The sequence below is a fragment of the Apodemus sylvaticus genome, chromosome 1, assembly GCF_947179515.1.
Source record: "Apodemus sylvaticus chromosome 1, mApoSyl1.1, whole genome shotgun sequence".
Classification (NCBI taxonomy): Eukaryota; Metazoa; Chordata; class Mammalia; order Rodentia; family Muridae; genus Apodemus; species Apodemus sylvaticus.
Window position 1 is genome coordinate 57,508,040 of NC_067472.1, and position 15,104 is coordinate 57,523,143.

General features: G+C 51.1%; 2 protein-coding genes across 3 annotated transcripts; one reads left to right on the forward strand and one right to left on the reverse strand.

The window, feature by feature from the left end:
* Window positions 1-1,049, forward strand: Ccdc85b (coiled-coil domain containing 85B). Of its 2 annotated transcripts, XM_052192758.1 has the most exons (2): window positions 1-255; window positions 411-712. In XM_052192758.1, the coding sequence occupies exons 1-2, from the start codon at window positions 198-200 to the stop codon at window positions 608-610; spliced, it is 258 nt and encodes an 85-aa protein (XP_052048718.1). In that variant the 5' UTR covers window positions 1-197; the 3' UTR covers window positions 611-712. The 2 variants fall into 2 exon arrangements, with proteins under 2 accessions (XP_052048718.1, XP_052048708.1); XM_052192748.1 differs by having other exon boundaries at window positions 9-1,049.
* A 597-nt stretch (window positions 1,050-1,646) lies between these two features.
* On the reverse strand, window positions 1,647-9,112 carry Fosl1 (FOS like 1, AP-1 transcription factor subunit). The gene is made up of 4 exons (XM_052192772.1): window positions 8,972-9,112; window positions 6,693-6,890; window positions 3,056-3,163; window positions 1,647-2,677 (listed from the first exon to the last, which is right to left on the reverse strand). Exons 1-4 carry the CDS (start codon window positions 9,074-9,076, stop codon window positions 2,264-2,266), a joined length of 825 nt encoding a protein of 274 aa, XP_052048732.1. The 5' UTR covers window positions 9,077-9,112; the 3' UTR covers window positions 1,647-2,263.
* Window positions 9,113-15,104: the final 5,992 nt, after the last annotated feature.

The following is a 15,104-nucleotide window of genomic DNA, read 5'->3' on the forward strand; positions in this document are numbered from 1 at the left end:
TCATCACGAAGACCCGCCCCGGCGCGCGCCCAGCCTCGTGCCCACCCCAGGGTAGCTGCTGCAGCCTACGCTGCCTCCTCCACTGCCTACGGTCCTCAGAGCCAGAGCCCGGGCTGGAGCCTGAGCGGCAACCGGCCCGAGGAGGGGCTCCAGAGCCTCGGCCGTGGGCGGGCGATGCTGCAGCTGTCTGATCAACTATGGAGGCCGAAGCAGGCGGCCTGGAGGAGCTGACGGACGAGGAGATGGCGGCGCTGGGTAAGGAGGAGCTGGTGCGGCGCCTGCGGCGGGAGGAGGCGGCACGCCTGGCAGCGCTGGTGCAGCGCGGCCGTCTGATGCAGGAGGTGAATCGGCAGCTGCAGGGTCACCTGGGCGAGATCCGTGAGCTCAAACAGCTCAACCGGCGCCTGCAGGCGGAGAACCGGGAGCTGCGCGACCTCTGCTGCTTCCTGGACTCGGAGCGCCAACGAGGACGGCGTGCGGCTCGCCAGTGGCAGCTCTTTGGGACCCAAGCATCCCGGGCGGTGCGCGAGGACCTGGGTGGCTGTTGGCAGAAGCTAGCAGAGCTGGAAGGCCGCCAGGAGGAGCTGCTGCGGGAAAATCTGGCCCTTAAGGAGCTTTGCCTAGCACTTGGCGAAGAGTGGGGCCCCCGCGGTGGCCCCGGCGGCGCAGTGGGCTCAGGTGCTGGGCCCACACCCGAGCTCTCCCTACCACCGTGCGGGCCCCGCGACCTAGGCGATGGAAGTTCCAGCACTGGCAGTGTGGGCAGCCCGGATCAGTTGCCCCTAGCCTGCTCCCCTGATGACTGAGGGCGCCGCGTTCGCCACGCCAATGCCTGCCTGGGTCGCTCCCTGAGCGCAGGGGATGCTGTGGACCTCCAGACCTGGTCTCAGCTTCGGCTGAGCACCAGGGCGCTGGCATGCACTGGAAAAGCCCTGGCACTGAGGAGGGCCCCTCGCTCTTGCTGGCAGGGCAGCAGGGGGAATGGAGGCTGAAGTGGAGGGACATGCTGGGTGGTTGGGTGGGGACTAATAAACTGGGAAGGAAGCAGAGCCCAAAGCCTGGCCAGCTTGTGTCTGGAACTCGCCGGGGTTGGGAAGAGGGCGGAAACCTAGAGATGCAGTGCTGTTCCCGCACCGGATCCGGAGGGACTGCAGAGCTAGTCTCCCAATTACCTGGGCTTAGGGTGGGATTTGAGATGGTGGAAGACCACTAATTCTCCCGATGGGCGCCAAGACAGGCCGAAATCCGGCCACTGAAGTGGCCCCGGCTCCCTTCCAGGCTCCTTCCTGTCCAAAACAATGGGACAGGAAGCAGGTGTTGGGGGCCTAAAGCCCACTGAGCTGCCTGCATGGATGGTGGAAGGATATTCAGCCTCCTTCCCTGCCCAAGTCCTTAATACAGAAGCAGTGTGGTTTCCCATGGGGAAAATAATTGATAATCTTCTTTGCTTGCACTCCAGAGCATTCTCAGTCTCTCAGTACAGGAGACAAGGCAGAGCAGAGCAGAGGGTAGCCCCATTCCTCAGGTGAGAATATCGAAGTCCAAAAACATGGTAGTTTCTTCAAGGTCAGAGATGAGACTAGAACCTGGAGCTCCTGTTCCAAACGGTCTCCTCTAGCCTCTGGATCCAACATGACAACTCAGACTAGAGCTTCAAGCCTTTTATTCCATTTTGGAAGGTTTGTATAAAAATAGTCTCTTTAGGAAAATAAATAGCAGCTGCCCTTGCTGTGGAGGCTTGGATATCCTGGAGCTAAAAGCTTCTCAGAGCTGGGGAGTGCAGCTCAGCTCATCACAGAAGCCACTGGTGCCTCCTGAGTTGCACCATTCAGGAGGAGCCTGCAGGGTGTCCTGGTGCTGCTGGCTTTGGTACTGTGTGAGTTAGTGTTCTAGGCTAGTCAAAGGGCGCCTTCCTGCTAGGTGTAGAGTAGGCTGGGTAACATGAAGACAGTGACATGGTGCAGGAAAGTGGTCTACAAGGGGTAGGGCTATCTACAGTGTCTGGCTTGCCAGGTTTTCTCTGGCAGAGGGGGACATATTTTCTCAGATTTTGTGCAAATTATGATAGGCCAGCTCTAGAAAAACAGCGAGCAGCTTTGGGGACCCCCAAGCTGGCTCTACATCAAAGCATAATGCGTTTGTTCTAATTGGAAGAGATAAAAGATCTGCTGGTTTGGGGCATGGGTATGGTCCAGGCCTGCTGGATCGACGGGAGAAAGGAAATGACTAGGGGTAGCACCAGCAAGGGGTGTGGCTGGGTGCCTCACAAAGCCAGGAGTGTGGGAGATCCCAGGGGGTCGGAGGAGGGGTCACCACTGCTGCTGCTACTCTTCCGATGGGCTGAGGAACACGGCTCTGGTGTGCTAGGATAGGTGAAAACCAGACTCGGAGTAAAAGGAGTCAGAGAGGGTGTGGTCATGAGCGTGGGGGTATGCAGTGCTTCTGGTTCAAGTACCGGTCCTGGAGAAAGGGAGATGCAAGGCACTGGCCGGCAGGGGGCTGGTGGGCTGCCGGCACCGCTGGTGCTGCCGGCACCGCCTGTGTCCTTGTCTCCTTCTGGGATTTTGCAGATGGGGCGATGGGCTTCCAGCACCAACTCAAGGCGTTCCTTCTGCTTCTGCAGCTCTTCAATCTCTCGCTGCAGCCCCGATTTCTCATCCTCCAATTTGTCGGTCTCCTTTACAGGATTAGCAGAAAGTTAGGGAAATGAAGGCTAAAGACCTCCAAGCCTCAGGCTGGAGTAGGAATTGTGCCTGGAATCCCCAACAAGTCTGGACTGCAACTCCCATGAGCCCCTGGGAGAAAATGGGCACGACTCCCATCAGGCCCAGGCATCTTAGGAGAATTTCCTATCAGCTTCCATTCTGCCCCGAAGCCCAAGACAAACAATATTTAAGCTACTTTCCCTTATCCTTTTTCAGGACTTCCCCTCGGGCAGGGAGGATGGCAGCGTGTGGAGGAGTAATTTATTGGCTCTTTTGTGTTCCTGGGAGCCGAGATCCCTCTTAGGCTCCATGGGTCGGGCATGGGGACCCCTGTACCAGTTGGTACTCACCGCCTGCAGGAAGTCTGTCAGTTCCTTTCTTCGGTTTCTGCACTTAGCAGCTGCGAGCTTGTTCCGCTCACGTCTCACCCTGCGGCGTTCTTCCTCCTCTGGGCTGATCTAGTTTGGGAAAGAAGGGGGACAATGAGGCTGACCCCGAGCCACCAGCTGCCCTGAGCTGCCATTCTGGAGTTTAGGGACCACCACTCTACACAGCTGCTTCTCTGCACTCGGCGCTCCTCCTCACCTCCTTGGTAACATTTGCGCTCACACCTAGCTTTACCTCTAGCTTCCTTCCTGTAATGTTTTCCCTCTCTGTAAACTTTGACCTTCCTCCTTCCTCATCTTAGGACTCCACTAAGATGTTGGGACTCCAGGAAGCCTTCCCTCCTGAGTGTATGTGACACGATTATCTCTTACAGGATTCTCAGCCTTCTCATCTGTGGAAGATAGGATTTCTTCCCCCAGGAGCTATGAATCGTAGGAGGTGCTCTTGAGTGCCAAGAGTTACTGGGAATCAATCTGCGACACCAGCAAAGCACTTTCTAGGACTTTTCTTTTGCTTAGTGCTAGGGATCAGAGCCATGGCCTGGTACATGCTAGCTAGGCAAGTGCTCTACCACTGAGCTGCGCCCCTCAAGTAGCCCTTACGTAGATTCTTTTTTCTGCTTTTTGTAGTTTTGTTTCTTTGTATTTTAGACAGAATCTCTGTGTAGCCCTGCCTGGCTTGAACTTGATTTATACACCAGGCTGGACCGGAACTCACAGAAATCCACCTATCTCTGCCGCCTAGGTGAAGATGTATCCCGCCATTTCTGGCTTGTTTTGTCTTTTTAAAAGAGAAAAAGTGGAGCTGGAGAGATGGCTCAGCAGGTAAGAGCACTGACTTCTCTACCAGAGGTCCAGAGTTCAAATCCCAGCAACCACATGGTGGCTCACAACCATCCATAACGAGATTTGACTCCCTCTTCTGGAGTGTCTGAAGACAGCTACAGTGTACTTACATACAATAATAAATAAATCTTAAAAAAAAATTTTAAAATGTGGACTGGGGTTAGAGAGATGTTTTAGCAGTTAAGAGCACTGACTGGCCAGGCGGTGGTGGCGCATGCCTGTGATCCCAGCACTTGGGAGGCAGAGGCAGGTGGATTTCTGAGTTCGAGGCCAGCCTGATCTACAGAGTGAGTTCCAGGACAGCCAGGGCTACACAGAGAAACCCTGTCTCGAAAAAACCAAAAACAAAAAGAAAAAGAAGAGCACTGACTGTTCTTCCAGGGATCCTGAGTTCAAATCCCAGCAACCACGTGGTGGCTCACAACCATCTATAACAAGAACTCACTCTTGTGGAGTGTCTGAAGATAAGCTATAGTATGCTTACATATAATAAATAAATAATCTTTTTTTAAAAAAAGAGTGTTTTGCCTGTGTGTGTATGTGTGTGTGTGTGTGAGAGAGAGAGAGAGAGAGCACCTCACACATCAGTGCTGGTGGAGGCCAGAAGAGAGCATCGAACCTTTGGGGAAAATTATGGACAGTGAGTTGCCATATGGGTGCTGGGAATAGAACCTGGATCCTCTACAAGAGCAGCCAGAGCTACTGCTGAGTCACCTCTGCAGACCTCAGCCTACTCACATGTCACATGTAAGGAATCGAAGCTCAGGAAGGGTGAGTAATTTGTTAAAAGCTCCAGAGCACAGTTTTATAGTCACTCAATTCACACTGAGGGAAATCCACCTACTCACAGCCCACAGCTCCAACCCACTAGTACCCATGGTCTAAGGCGACACTCAGGACAGGGCGGAAGGAAACTTTCACCCTGGGCTTGCCCCTGGCTCATGCCCCAGGGCATCGCCGAGGTCAGCTGTTGGGTTTGATGGGAAGCCCACCGCACCGCTGGCTCTTCCTGGGCCAGTCTCACACGTGTGCCAGGGCCCTGCCCGCTCTCCTCGCCCCCATGGCACGGATCTGCATCTGCATTCATCTGGAAATACTGTATACACCGGGAATTGCGTGTAGGGCTTGAGGCTTGAAGCAGATTCCTCACCGCAGAGGTGATCTCCCAGCCAGGCTTCTTTCTTTCTTTCTTTTTTAAAATTTATTTATTTTATGTATATGAGTACACTGTAGCTGTCCTCAGACACACCAGAAAAGGGCAGCAGATCTTATTACAGATGGTTGTGAGCCACCATGTGGTTGGTGGGAATTGAACTCAGGACCTCTGGAAGAGCAGTCAGTGCTCTTAACCACTGAGCCATCTCTCCAGCTCCCCATCCCCAGGCTTGTTTGTTTCTTTTCTTTTCTTTTTTCTTTCTTTTTTTTTTTTTTTTTTTTTGGTTTTTTGGATTTGGTTTTTTTCGAGATAGGGTTTCTCTGTGTAGCCCTGGCTGTCCTGGAACTCACTCTGTAGACCAGGCTGGCCTCGAACTCAGAAATCCGCCTGCCTCTGCCTCCCAGAGTGCTGGGATTACAGGCGTGCGCCACCATGCCCAGCTTAAGTCAAATTTTCTTTGGTTGGTGTCTGGTTATTAGAGGTAGGGTTTATGTATCCCAGGATGACCTTAAACTTTCCATGTTTCTGAGAGTGGACTTGAATGGCTCTCCCATCTCGATTTTCCAAGTTCTGGGATTACAGGCATACCCAGCACACCAGGCTTTTTAATATAGAGACCTCCCTGCACTAGACTCATAGTCTCAGTACTTCAGGGAGAGGAAAAGAAGTGTCATGGCCTAAAAGATCCTCCATCCCTGCCAGGTATCTAGCATACACCTATAATCCTAGCACTTGAGAAAGCAGGAGGGTCTCAAGATCCTACCTCAAACAAACTGTCCAAAAACATACCATTATTTTTTTTTTTTTGGAAAGGCATTCAGGGAGGTGAAAGTTCTCAGCTCATTCTGTCTGCAACCTTCTGTGAGTTCTGTGAGTTCCCGTTGAGACAGTGGCTCACTAAGCTCTGATGTTGGGAACTGAGTAGACCTCAGGCCAAGGCCAGCCCTGTCTTGTTCCCTTTGTACGAATGTGGACAAGTGAGTATCTGTCTGTGCTTTACTTCCTCTACTAGAGATGGAAAACTGAAATACATTTCCCAGTCAGTCATTTCTTTTTTCCCCTACAGGGCATCTCTGTAGTATCTTGACTGGCTCTGTAGACCAGGCTGGCCTAGAGATCTGCCTGCCTCTTCCTCCCAAGTGCTGGGATTAAACGTGTACACCACCACTGCCCACTGACTTTTTGTGATAATTATAATATAGAGGCTGAGATTCAGAGAATGTTGAAAAGAACACATTCCTGTTCTTTCCTCACCCCAAGGTACACAGACAGCATTGGCCTTCCCTCCACCCTGTGTGCGTCAGACAGTGGTGACGTGCTCACTTTACACTCTGACCCCTCCACCTCAGTTCTTGTGCCTACAACGCGATTCCCAAGAAGATTCTCTTTAGCTTTCCATACACAAATCCTATCCGTGGTGTAGGTTAACACGTAGCCTTTTCCAGGAAACTTTCCTTGACTCGAAGATAACCTTTTACCTCTTTTCTTGGTCTCCCACTGCACTTCTATGCAGAATAGAAATTCCCTCTTAGCAAGATCCTGTCCCTGTCTAGTAGGACCCCTACGGCCTATCGAAAGTGCAACATCTCTGTTCCTTACCTGCTCACAGGGCCGGCGTCGCACCCCTGGAGGCGGCCCTAGGGCTCGTATGACTCCTGGCCGGGGCTGAGGGGGACTGTACTGGGGATAGGCCAGAGGTCGGGGATAGCCACTGGGTCCCAGGAAATGAGGCTGCACCATCCACTGCAGTTCCTGGCTGCCGCTCACGGTGTTGATGCTTGGCACAAGGTGAAACTTCTGAGAAGTAAGAAGGGGATGATAAGGTCTGTGTGGGTTGAGGGCTTCCAGGGACAGAGGCTGGATTTCTGCCTCCCTTCACCTCAGTGTACATTCTGGTTCTGGAAGACCACAAGGAGCACAATTTGGCAACCAGAAACTCACTTGTTCAGGAGCTGTGTGACTTTGGGCAGGTCACAAAATGTCTCTCTATGTCCATTTCCCCACCAGAGATAGTTTGTTGTTTGTTTGTTTGTTTTAAATCAAGTATGGACTGTTCAACACTGTTCCAACTACTTAACAAATACTGACTCATACAGCTGGCATAATCATATCATCATTTTCAGACAAAACAGTTGCCCACAGACCCACAGCTAGTAAGTGAGACCTATTCTCACACATGAGCAAACTTTCAGCTTCGAGCTCCCAAGGCAATTCTGAGAATCAGGAAGAGAATTTGTTGCTGGGGGTGGGGGTTAGAATCTCACATAGCTCAGGCTAGACCTAAACTTTTTTTTTTCTTTTGGTTTTTCGAGACACCAGGCACCCAAGCCTGGGAGTCTTCTTTCTCCATCTCTTTGACCATTGATGGACTTTGAGACTACAGCGTTTTATCTAGCCTCAGCGTTGCCTCAGTTTCCCTGTTATTACTATCATTCAACATTTCGTGGCTGCCGAGAAGCCGGCTCATAGAAATCAGAGTTTAATCGGCTTTTTAAGTATTTTGGGTTTTTTGTTTTGTTTTGTTTCGTTTTGTTTTTAGTTTTGGAACAGGGTCTCTCTATTTTGTAGCCCCTGCTGGCCTGGAACTCACTTTGTAGACCAAATTGACCTCAAACACCCAGAGATCTGCCTGCCTCTGCCTCCTGAATGCTGGGATTAAATGCATGCCCAGCTGTTGATTTAAAAACTTGAAGGTTCAAAATTGACGGGGTTTTAAAGTCCATGAAATAAGGTAAAGAGAATAAAAGCCACCCAGGAGGGACTTTCGTTCTTTTTCTTTCAGAAATCTGAGGCTTGTGTTGGAAGATTGAGTGGGGCTGGGGGTGAGGGCTGAGCGGTCTGGGAGAGAAACCTGGGTTCAAGCCCTGTGCACCAAGGGTGTGAGGCCCCTCCAGTCCAGGAAGCACCTCACACGCCTAGGCAAGTCTGGACAGCTATGTATGTCCCCAGCCCAATTCTGGGGGACGCAGCAGCTCAGTGAGCCCAGTTCTGGGCTAGAAGCACTGCCAGGAGCATCTCTTGCTCCCAGGTCGTCGGTCCTAGGGGCCGTTTGGGGCCAGGAAGGGAGGGGCACCCTGGGTGACTCAGCCTCAGTGACTCGGCCGCTGTGACTCGGCGAAACGGACGCAGCTCCTTCCCTCCCCTGGCGACACGTGCTCGCGGCCCCTCGACAGGAAATGGGCACCTGCAATCTCTTCAGTGTCCCTATCCAGCAGTGGGAGACGTCGAGTGTCGAGAATATGGAGCACGAGAGCGGCCGGGCAGACGACCCCGCGCACGTCCCAACACTTCACGTTCTCTAGGAACCCTCCAGAACCACTGCCTGGGGCCCATGGGCTCTATACTGCACACAAGGGATGAGGACTTGACCGGGTAAAGGGACACGGACACTAGAGCGACACACGGACAGCCATTGACAGGCTACTAAGAATTCGCTGTCCCGGCTGGGTTCTGATGGACCCCATCTCCTATGTGCGCAGACTCCGGGTCCCAGTTATTAACTGGAGACGGAGAGCTCCTCTGATCCTGTCCGGGCTGGAATAGGGCAGGTATTTGAAAGGACAGCGTATTTAGGGGCAGAGAGGAAGAAATGTAAGACCGTAACGGAGACGGAGGGGCAGGATGACAGTCAGCTAGGGAGGTACAGGCAGGCGAGAAGGGGAATTCGCAGTTATTCGCTCTTCCCGCTGCGCGCGTCACCTTGGCCACGGGGTACATCGGTTCCCAGACCACGCAGAACGTGCAGGATCCTCGGTCGCGACCACCAGAGTCAGATGCTGCTCGGGGCCCCAGTTCTAATCCCGGAGCAAACTAGACTAACCCCAGCATCCCCAATACTGTCCAAACTCAGGTCTCCCAGGGGATTCGGCCAGCCTCACCTGCTGCTGGGCGGTCTGTGCCTGCGCTTGGGGGGCCTGCGCGGGGCGACCGTACGGGCTGCCAGCCCCGGAGCTCGGTCCCGGTTCCCCGAAGTCTCGGTACATGCCCTGGGTTGGATGTTCGGTAGGGTCCGCGTCGGCGGCTGCGGTTCTGACTCACTCGCGGCTCGCGGAGTCTGGTCTTTTTTATGAATGAAAAGTTCTTGGGCTGAACCACTTGCACCACGGGGGGTGGGGGCGTGTCGCAGCGGCGCCTTTCACCTCGCAGGGGCCCCACCTCTCCAGATGAAACTCCGTGGACCGGTCCGCTCGGAACTTCACGACCCCCTGCTCTGATGGCAAGCCGCCTCTACTGGGAAAAAGCGACCGACTTGGCGTCCCCTAGCATCCGCGGCGGCCACGCCCCCTCTGACGCAGCTGCCCATACATGGTGCAATTTCCTTGCCGCACCCAGGTGCAGCGAGGATTCCCCCTGACGCACCTAGCTGAGGTTGGGGCTTGTAGCTGCGCCCCGCCCCGTCCAGGCTAGCCAAAGTTCCCAACGCCATAAAACAGGGCGAAACAATCCTATAGCCGTCTGGCCTCGTGCCGAGACTTAGAAAAAAAGAACGGGAAAGATGTCTGAAAACTGTGAATTATAAATTATAAATATGGGTTATTATAATCGTCATCATCACCTGGCAGGAATCCTTCCAACTGTCACCCAGGTCTGCCATCCTGCCTTAAGACCGCTCCTCTGGAATGGGGTGGGAGGTTTGTTTAGTTGAGTTTGCTTTGCTTGTGGTTTGCAGGGGGTGGGGGGGTTGACAGAGTCTCAGGTATCTAGTTGAGGCTGGCCTTGAACTCCTGATCCTTCCTTCACCTCTCAAGAGCTGGAATGTGCCACCATCACACCTGGCTTTTGTAGATAGGGTCTCATGTTGTGCAGGTTGGTTAGGTTGGTCTTGAAGTTACGTAGCTTAGGATAACCTGGAACTCCTGAGTTCCCTTCCCAAATGGAGGCAGACATTTCAAGTGTGCGCCACCACACCCAGTTTCAACTGTTGTCAAGGCTTCTGATAGACTAACTGGCTATTAACAAACCAGGCTTACAAAATGTTGTTATATTTTAATACTACATGAAGTGACGTGTAGGGTACCCACAGAGAGAATCCGCTACATGTTTGAGACTGTCTCTGGAGCTATCTATCACAAGCTTTAATTCAGGCCTCTACAGGCAGAGAGAGCCTACAGAAGGACATAGGTGTCCTGTGACATGATCAATAAGGCTTCTTGACTGGAGTTTTGACTGGAGGCTCTCCTCCAGTACTGTGTATGTCACCAGCCTACTTTGGAAGTATGTGAAAGGTCTTCATAAGGGTAAGGCAGGCCCTGGCCAGGTGTGTTGGGAGGTAAATGCTATCATAACCCCACTTAACAGATGGGGAAAACTGAGGCTGACAGGTATTGAAATGAGTTGCTCAAGGCCACTGAGTAATGGCTGAGTCTGGTGACCGAGTCAGGCCATGAGCTTCAAGCCTTTACATTGTACATACATGAAGAATGGCAGGCTGGGAGAGCGAGGGTCCCAAAGCTCTTTCTCTGATTCCTTCCATCTCAATGGAGACTGAAGAAACTTGCCTTCAGGGAAGCAGGGTCCTGGTCTGTCTTCACTGGGAACAAAGGCTAGGGTTCTGCTGTTTGGACTTAGGCCTGAGGCCAGAGTGGCCCTGGGTTCTCGTCTAGAGCTCTGCTTTGTGTCCATGGGACCCGGGGAGGTCACCTTGCTGAGTCTGGGTTGGATCGCGCTGTTGTCCTCACAGAGCTGCTATGGGACCAAAGGAGACCACAGATGTGACAGTGCTTTGCTGTTGAAGCATCCTCAGAAGATCACCAGCCTACTACCCCTCTCTTGCCCTTATGCTAAGAAAACCTGAGAGAAATTACAGCAATTTGCCAGAAAGAGAAATGCAGGCAGTGTGCTGGGGGCTGGGGTGGGGGGAGGGAGGAGAGCCTTGGTGGTAGTGAACCCGTAGAAAGAAGACGCCTCCATGCACGGTACACCCAGAATGCTCTGAGTTCTGGGTTTGAATTCTGGATGGGCTGACCATTCACTGTGACTCTGGGATGATTCACCCAACTGTGACCTCCTGTTTCCGCATCTGTGAACTGGAGGCACAGTGACAACTGCAACTGAGAATTGCTAGAGAGATACACACAATAATGTCACAGAGACAGGCCTGGTGGTGAGTTCTGTGGTCCCCAGGTGCTGGAGGTAAAGGCTGGAGGATGGAAGACTTGAGTTCAAACTCAGCATCTGCTAGAAGATGAGCTCAGTCAAGGCCAGCCTGGGCTACATGACACTGTCTCACAAAAACCAAACAAGGCTGCAGAGATGGCTCAGCAGGTCAGAGTGCTTGCTACAACAGGCCTGACTGCCTGAGTTTGCTCCCTGGAGCGTATGATGTCGGAAGAGAACTGATTTCCAATGATTGTTCCATGATCTCCTTATGAGTGTTGTGTGAGCACTCTTGCACGTGCACACACTCACGCTCCAGCACGAGAGTGCAAACAGGAACAGACACACACACACACACACACAGAGAGAGAGAGAGAGAGAGAGAGAGAGAGAGAGAGAGAGAGAGAGAGAGAGAGAGACTGATTGAACTGAACCTTTGGGCTGACCAGTGTTAGACAGATGACATAGGTGGTGGCACATGGGAGAATTTGAGTCCACCCTGACAGCATCCATCCTCCTGCAGCAAAAAAGATTGCCCTACCCTGTCCTCACACTGGCAGCTGAGCTGGGCCCAGGTCTCCAGTGGAGCGTGTGTACGTGACTTTGAAAGTCCCTTCCTGCTGTAACTGTGGAGCCACAAGAGGCCTTTCAGAACCAGCACATTCCAAGCTCATCAGTCATTAACTCCTGCCTTGTGGTTGCACAGACGTTCCCCATGCCTGACCTCACCGTGGGCTTGCGGCTAGGGAGCCGGAGGAGAACCAGGGCCTGCAGACGGCTGGGAAGCCCTGCTGCTGTCCTAAGGTTGCTGTGTGCCCTAGGTTCAATGGCTTCCTGTCTCTGAGCCCAGAGAAGGCCAAAGGAGGCAAAGGAAGAAACTCTGGCATCCAGTGGGTCCTCAGGCCGCCAAGGAGCTTTTAAAGTTGAAGTTTACTTTTTAATTGAGGTGAAATTCACACACCAAACCATTTTAAATGCACAGCCCCACACCTTTCATCCACTCGCCGGCTGTGTTGTGTAACCACCCCACCTCTCTCTGGTTTCAAAACTTTATTGGTCTAAAAAACACCCTTTTGTCCATTAAGTAATCACTCCAGTTGACCCCTTGCCCCATCCCCCGATAGCCACTAATCTACTTTCTGTGGATGTGGCTTTACCCAATCTGAGCATTTCACGGAAATGAACACACACAACATGTGACCTTTTCCTTTTGGCTTCTTTAATTCAACATAAAGATTTTCAAGGCTCCTTTGTTTTTTCCCATGGATTTGATCATTTGTACCCTTTGGGGGCTGGATAGTATTCTGTGCTATATACTGCTACAGTTTATCCATAAGTCCCTGGACTAGTACTCCTCACTTTGGGCCAGATACAAGCAGCACTTTGGTTTTTTTTGTTTGTTTGTTTTTTGTTTTGTTTTTTGTTTGTTTGTTTGTTTGTTTTTTCAAGTCAAGGTTTCTCTGTGTAGCCCTGGCTGTCCTGGAACTCACTCTGTAGACCAGGCTGGTCTCGAACTCAGAAATCCACCTGCCTCTGCCTCCCAAGTGCTGGGATTACAGGCGTGCGCCACCACCGCCCGGTCAAGCAGCACTTCGATGGAGACCAGAGCACCAGCTTTTGGGAGGATGAAGGCTTTCTTTTCTCTCTGGTATTTGCCTTGGATGGAGCTGGTACATCTCCCTCAGGAGCCTCTGGGTAATTTTCCAAAAGGACTATGTACTGTGTATCTTCCAAAGTGGGGTTCAAGGGCTCGGATTTCTTCAGCATGGCTAATCCTCCTTAGTTTGCAGTTGGGGATTTACAAATTAAGACTACAGGTTGGAGAGATGCCTCAGTACTTAAAAGCACTGGTTGGTCTTCCAAAGAACCCAAGTTCAATACCTAGCACCCGGGGAATCCAAGAGCACTAGGCACTCATGTGGTGTACAGACACACATACAGACAAAACACACAACACATAAAATAAAGACAAAAAAATAAAATAAATAAATAAAATAAAGATGGGAGGGTGCACAGTGCTGTCTCACTGTTTGTTTGATTTTGGGGGTTGTTCTGTTTTCTTTGATTTGTTTTTTGTTTTTTGTTTTTTTGTTTTTTTGTTTTTTTGTTTTTCTAGACAAGGTTTCTTTGTGTAGCACTGGCCAACCTGGAGCTTGCTGTATAGACTAGGCTGGCCTTGAACTCAGAGATTCTCCTGCCTCCCAAGTGTGCAACCATCCCCTGGCTGGTTGGACTCTGATACACCATGTCTGTTCCAGCCCTTTGTCTGTTTCTAAGATCAAAGATTTTCTTTCTCTTTTTGCAAAAGAGGATCTTATGTAGCCCAGGCTGGCCTACAACATTCAATGTAGGTAAGGAGGATTTTATGTAGCCCAGGCTGGCCTAGGTAAGGAGGATCTTGAGCATCCGGTCCTTCTTCTTCTGCCTCCCCATGGCACACCACACGTGGTTTTTCTTTTTCTTTTTCTTTTTCTTTTTTTCCTTTTTAAATGAAATATATAGAGTTGTTTTGTATATTCTGAATACAAACCCTTAGGATTTACAAATGTTTCTTTCTCATTCTATTGTTTTTCTTGAAAGACAGTCTTGATATGTAGTCCAGGCTAGCCTTTGACTCATAATCCCCTTCCCTCCACTTCTATAGTGATAGTAGTACAGGCTTACCTCATGATATCTGGCTCTTAGCTGTCTTCACTTTTTTTTTATTGCACTTGATGTATTTTGTGGGCACCATTGTTGTGTGGAGGTCAAAAACAACCGGAGCAGAGTAGACTCTCCCTTCTTGCCTTCCACCATGTGGATCTGAGGGACTGACTGAACCAAGTCTTCAAGCACAGAAGCAGGCTCTTTCTCTGCTAAGCCACTTCACCATCCTTCCTCTAAACACAGTCAAACACTCAGTGCTTGAACACATGCATGATTACATGAACACACACACACACACACACACACACACCACACACACACACACACACACACACACACACACACGGGCGCGCGCGCACACACACGCACACGCGCACACACACACACACACACACAATGGATGTGGTGGTAAATACCTTTAATCCCAGTACTTGGGAAGCAGAAATAGGAAGATCTCTGAGTTTGATGGGCCAGCCTGGTCTATATAGTGAGTTCCAGGCCAGTCAGGGCTATATAGTAAGACTTTGTTTGGAATAAAATTGTGTGTGTGTGTGTGTAGAGGATGGTTTTCAGCCCTTGGTGTGTTTTGAATAGAGCTTCTGGAACTTACATTGTCCTCCTGCCTTGGGCTCTGGAGTGCTGGGATTGCATGCCTGTATAACCATGTGTGGATAACTGTGCCTGGGGATAATGTCCCTTTGCTGTTGTTTGTTTCATTTGGACACTGGGTCTCACGCAGCTCAGACTAGCCTCAAGCATGTACAGCAGAGGCTGCCCTTGAACCAATGCTGCTCCTGCCTCAGCCTCCACGAATGTTGACGCTACAGCCCTGCGTTTGACCCCACTTGCTGCTGTTCTTCTGTTTGGTTTGGTTTTCTGGGGTGTTTTTGTTGTTGTTGTTGTTTTTGTTTTTTGTTTGTTTGTTTGTTTGTTTTTAGATTTGGTTTTTTTTTCCAGACAGGGTTTCTCTGTGTAGCCCTGGCTGTCCTGGAACTCACTCTGTAGACCAGGCTGGCCTCGAACTCAGAAATCCGCCTGCCTCTGCCTCCCAAGTGATGGGATTATAGACATGCACCACCACTGCCCGGCTCCGTGTTAGCTCTTAGAATTATGACATTAATTAAAAAGAACCTTACCTGTCCAGCTCACTGCTTTCGTTGTTGTAGTTATTTGGTTGGGTTTTTTGTTTTGTTTTGTTTGAGACAGGAACTCACTGTGTAGCCCCAGCTGTTCTGGAACTTGATCTACAGGCCTTAAACTTGTGGAGAT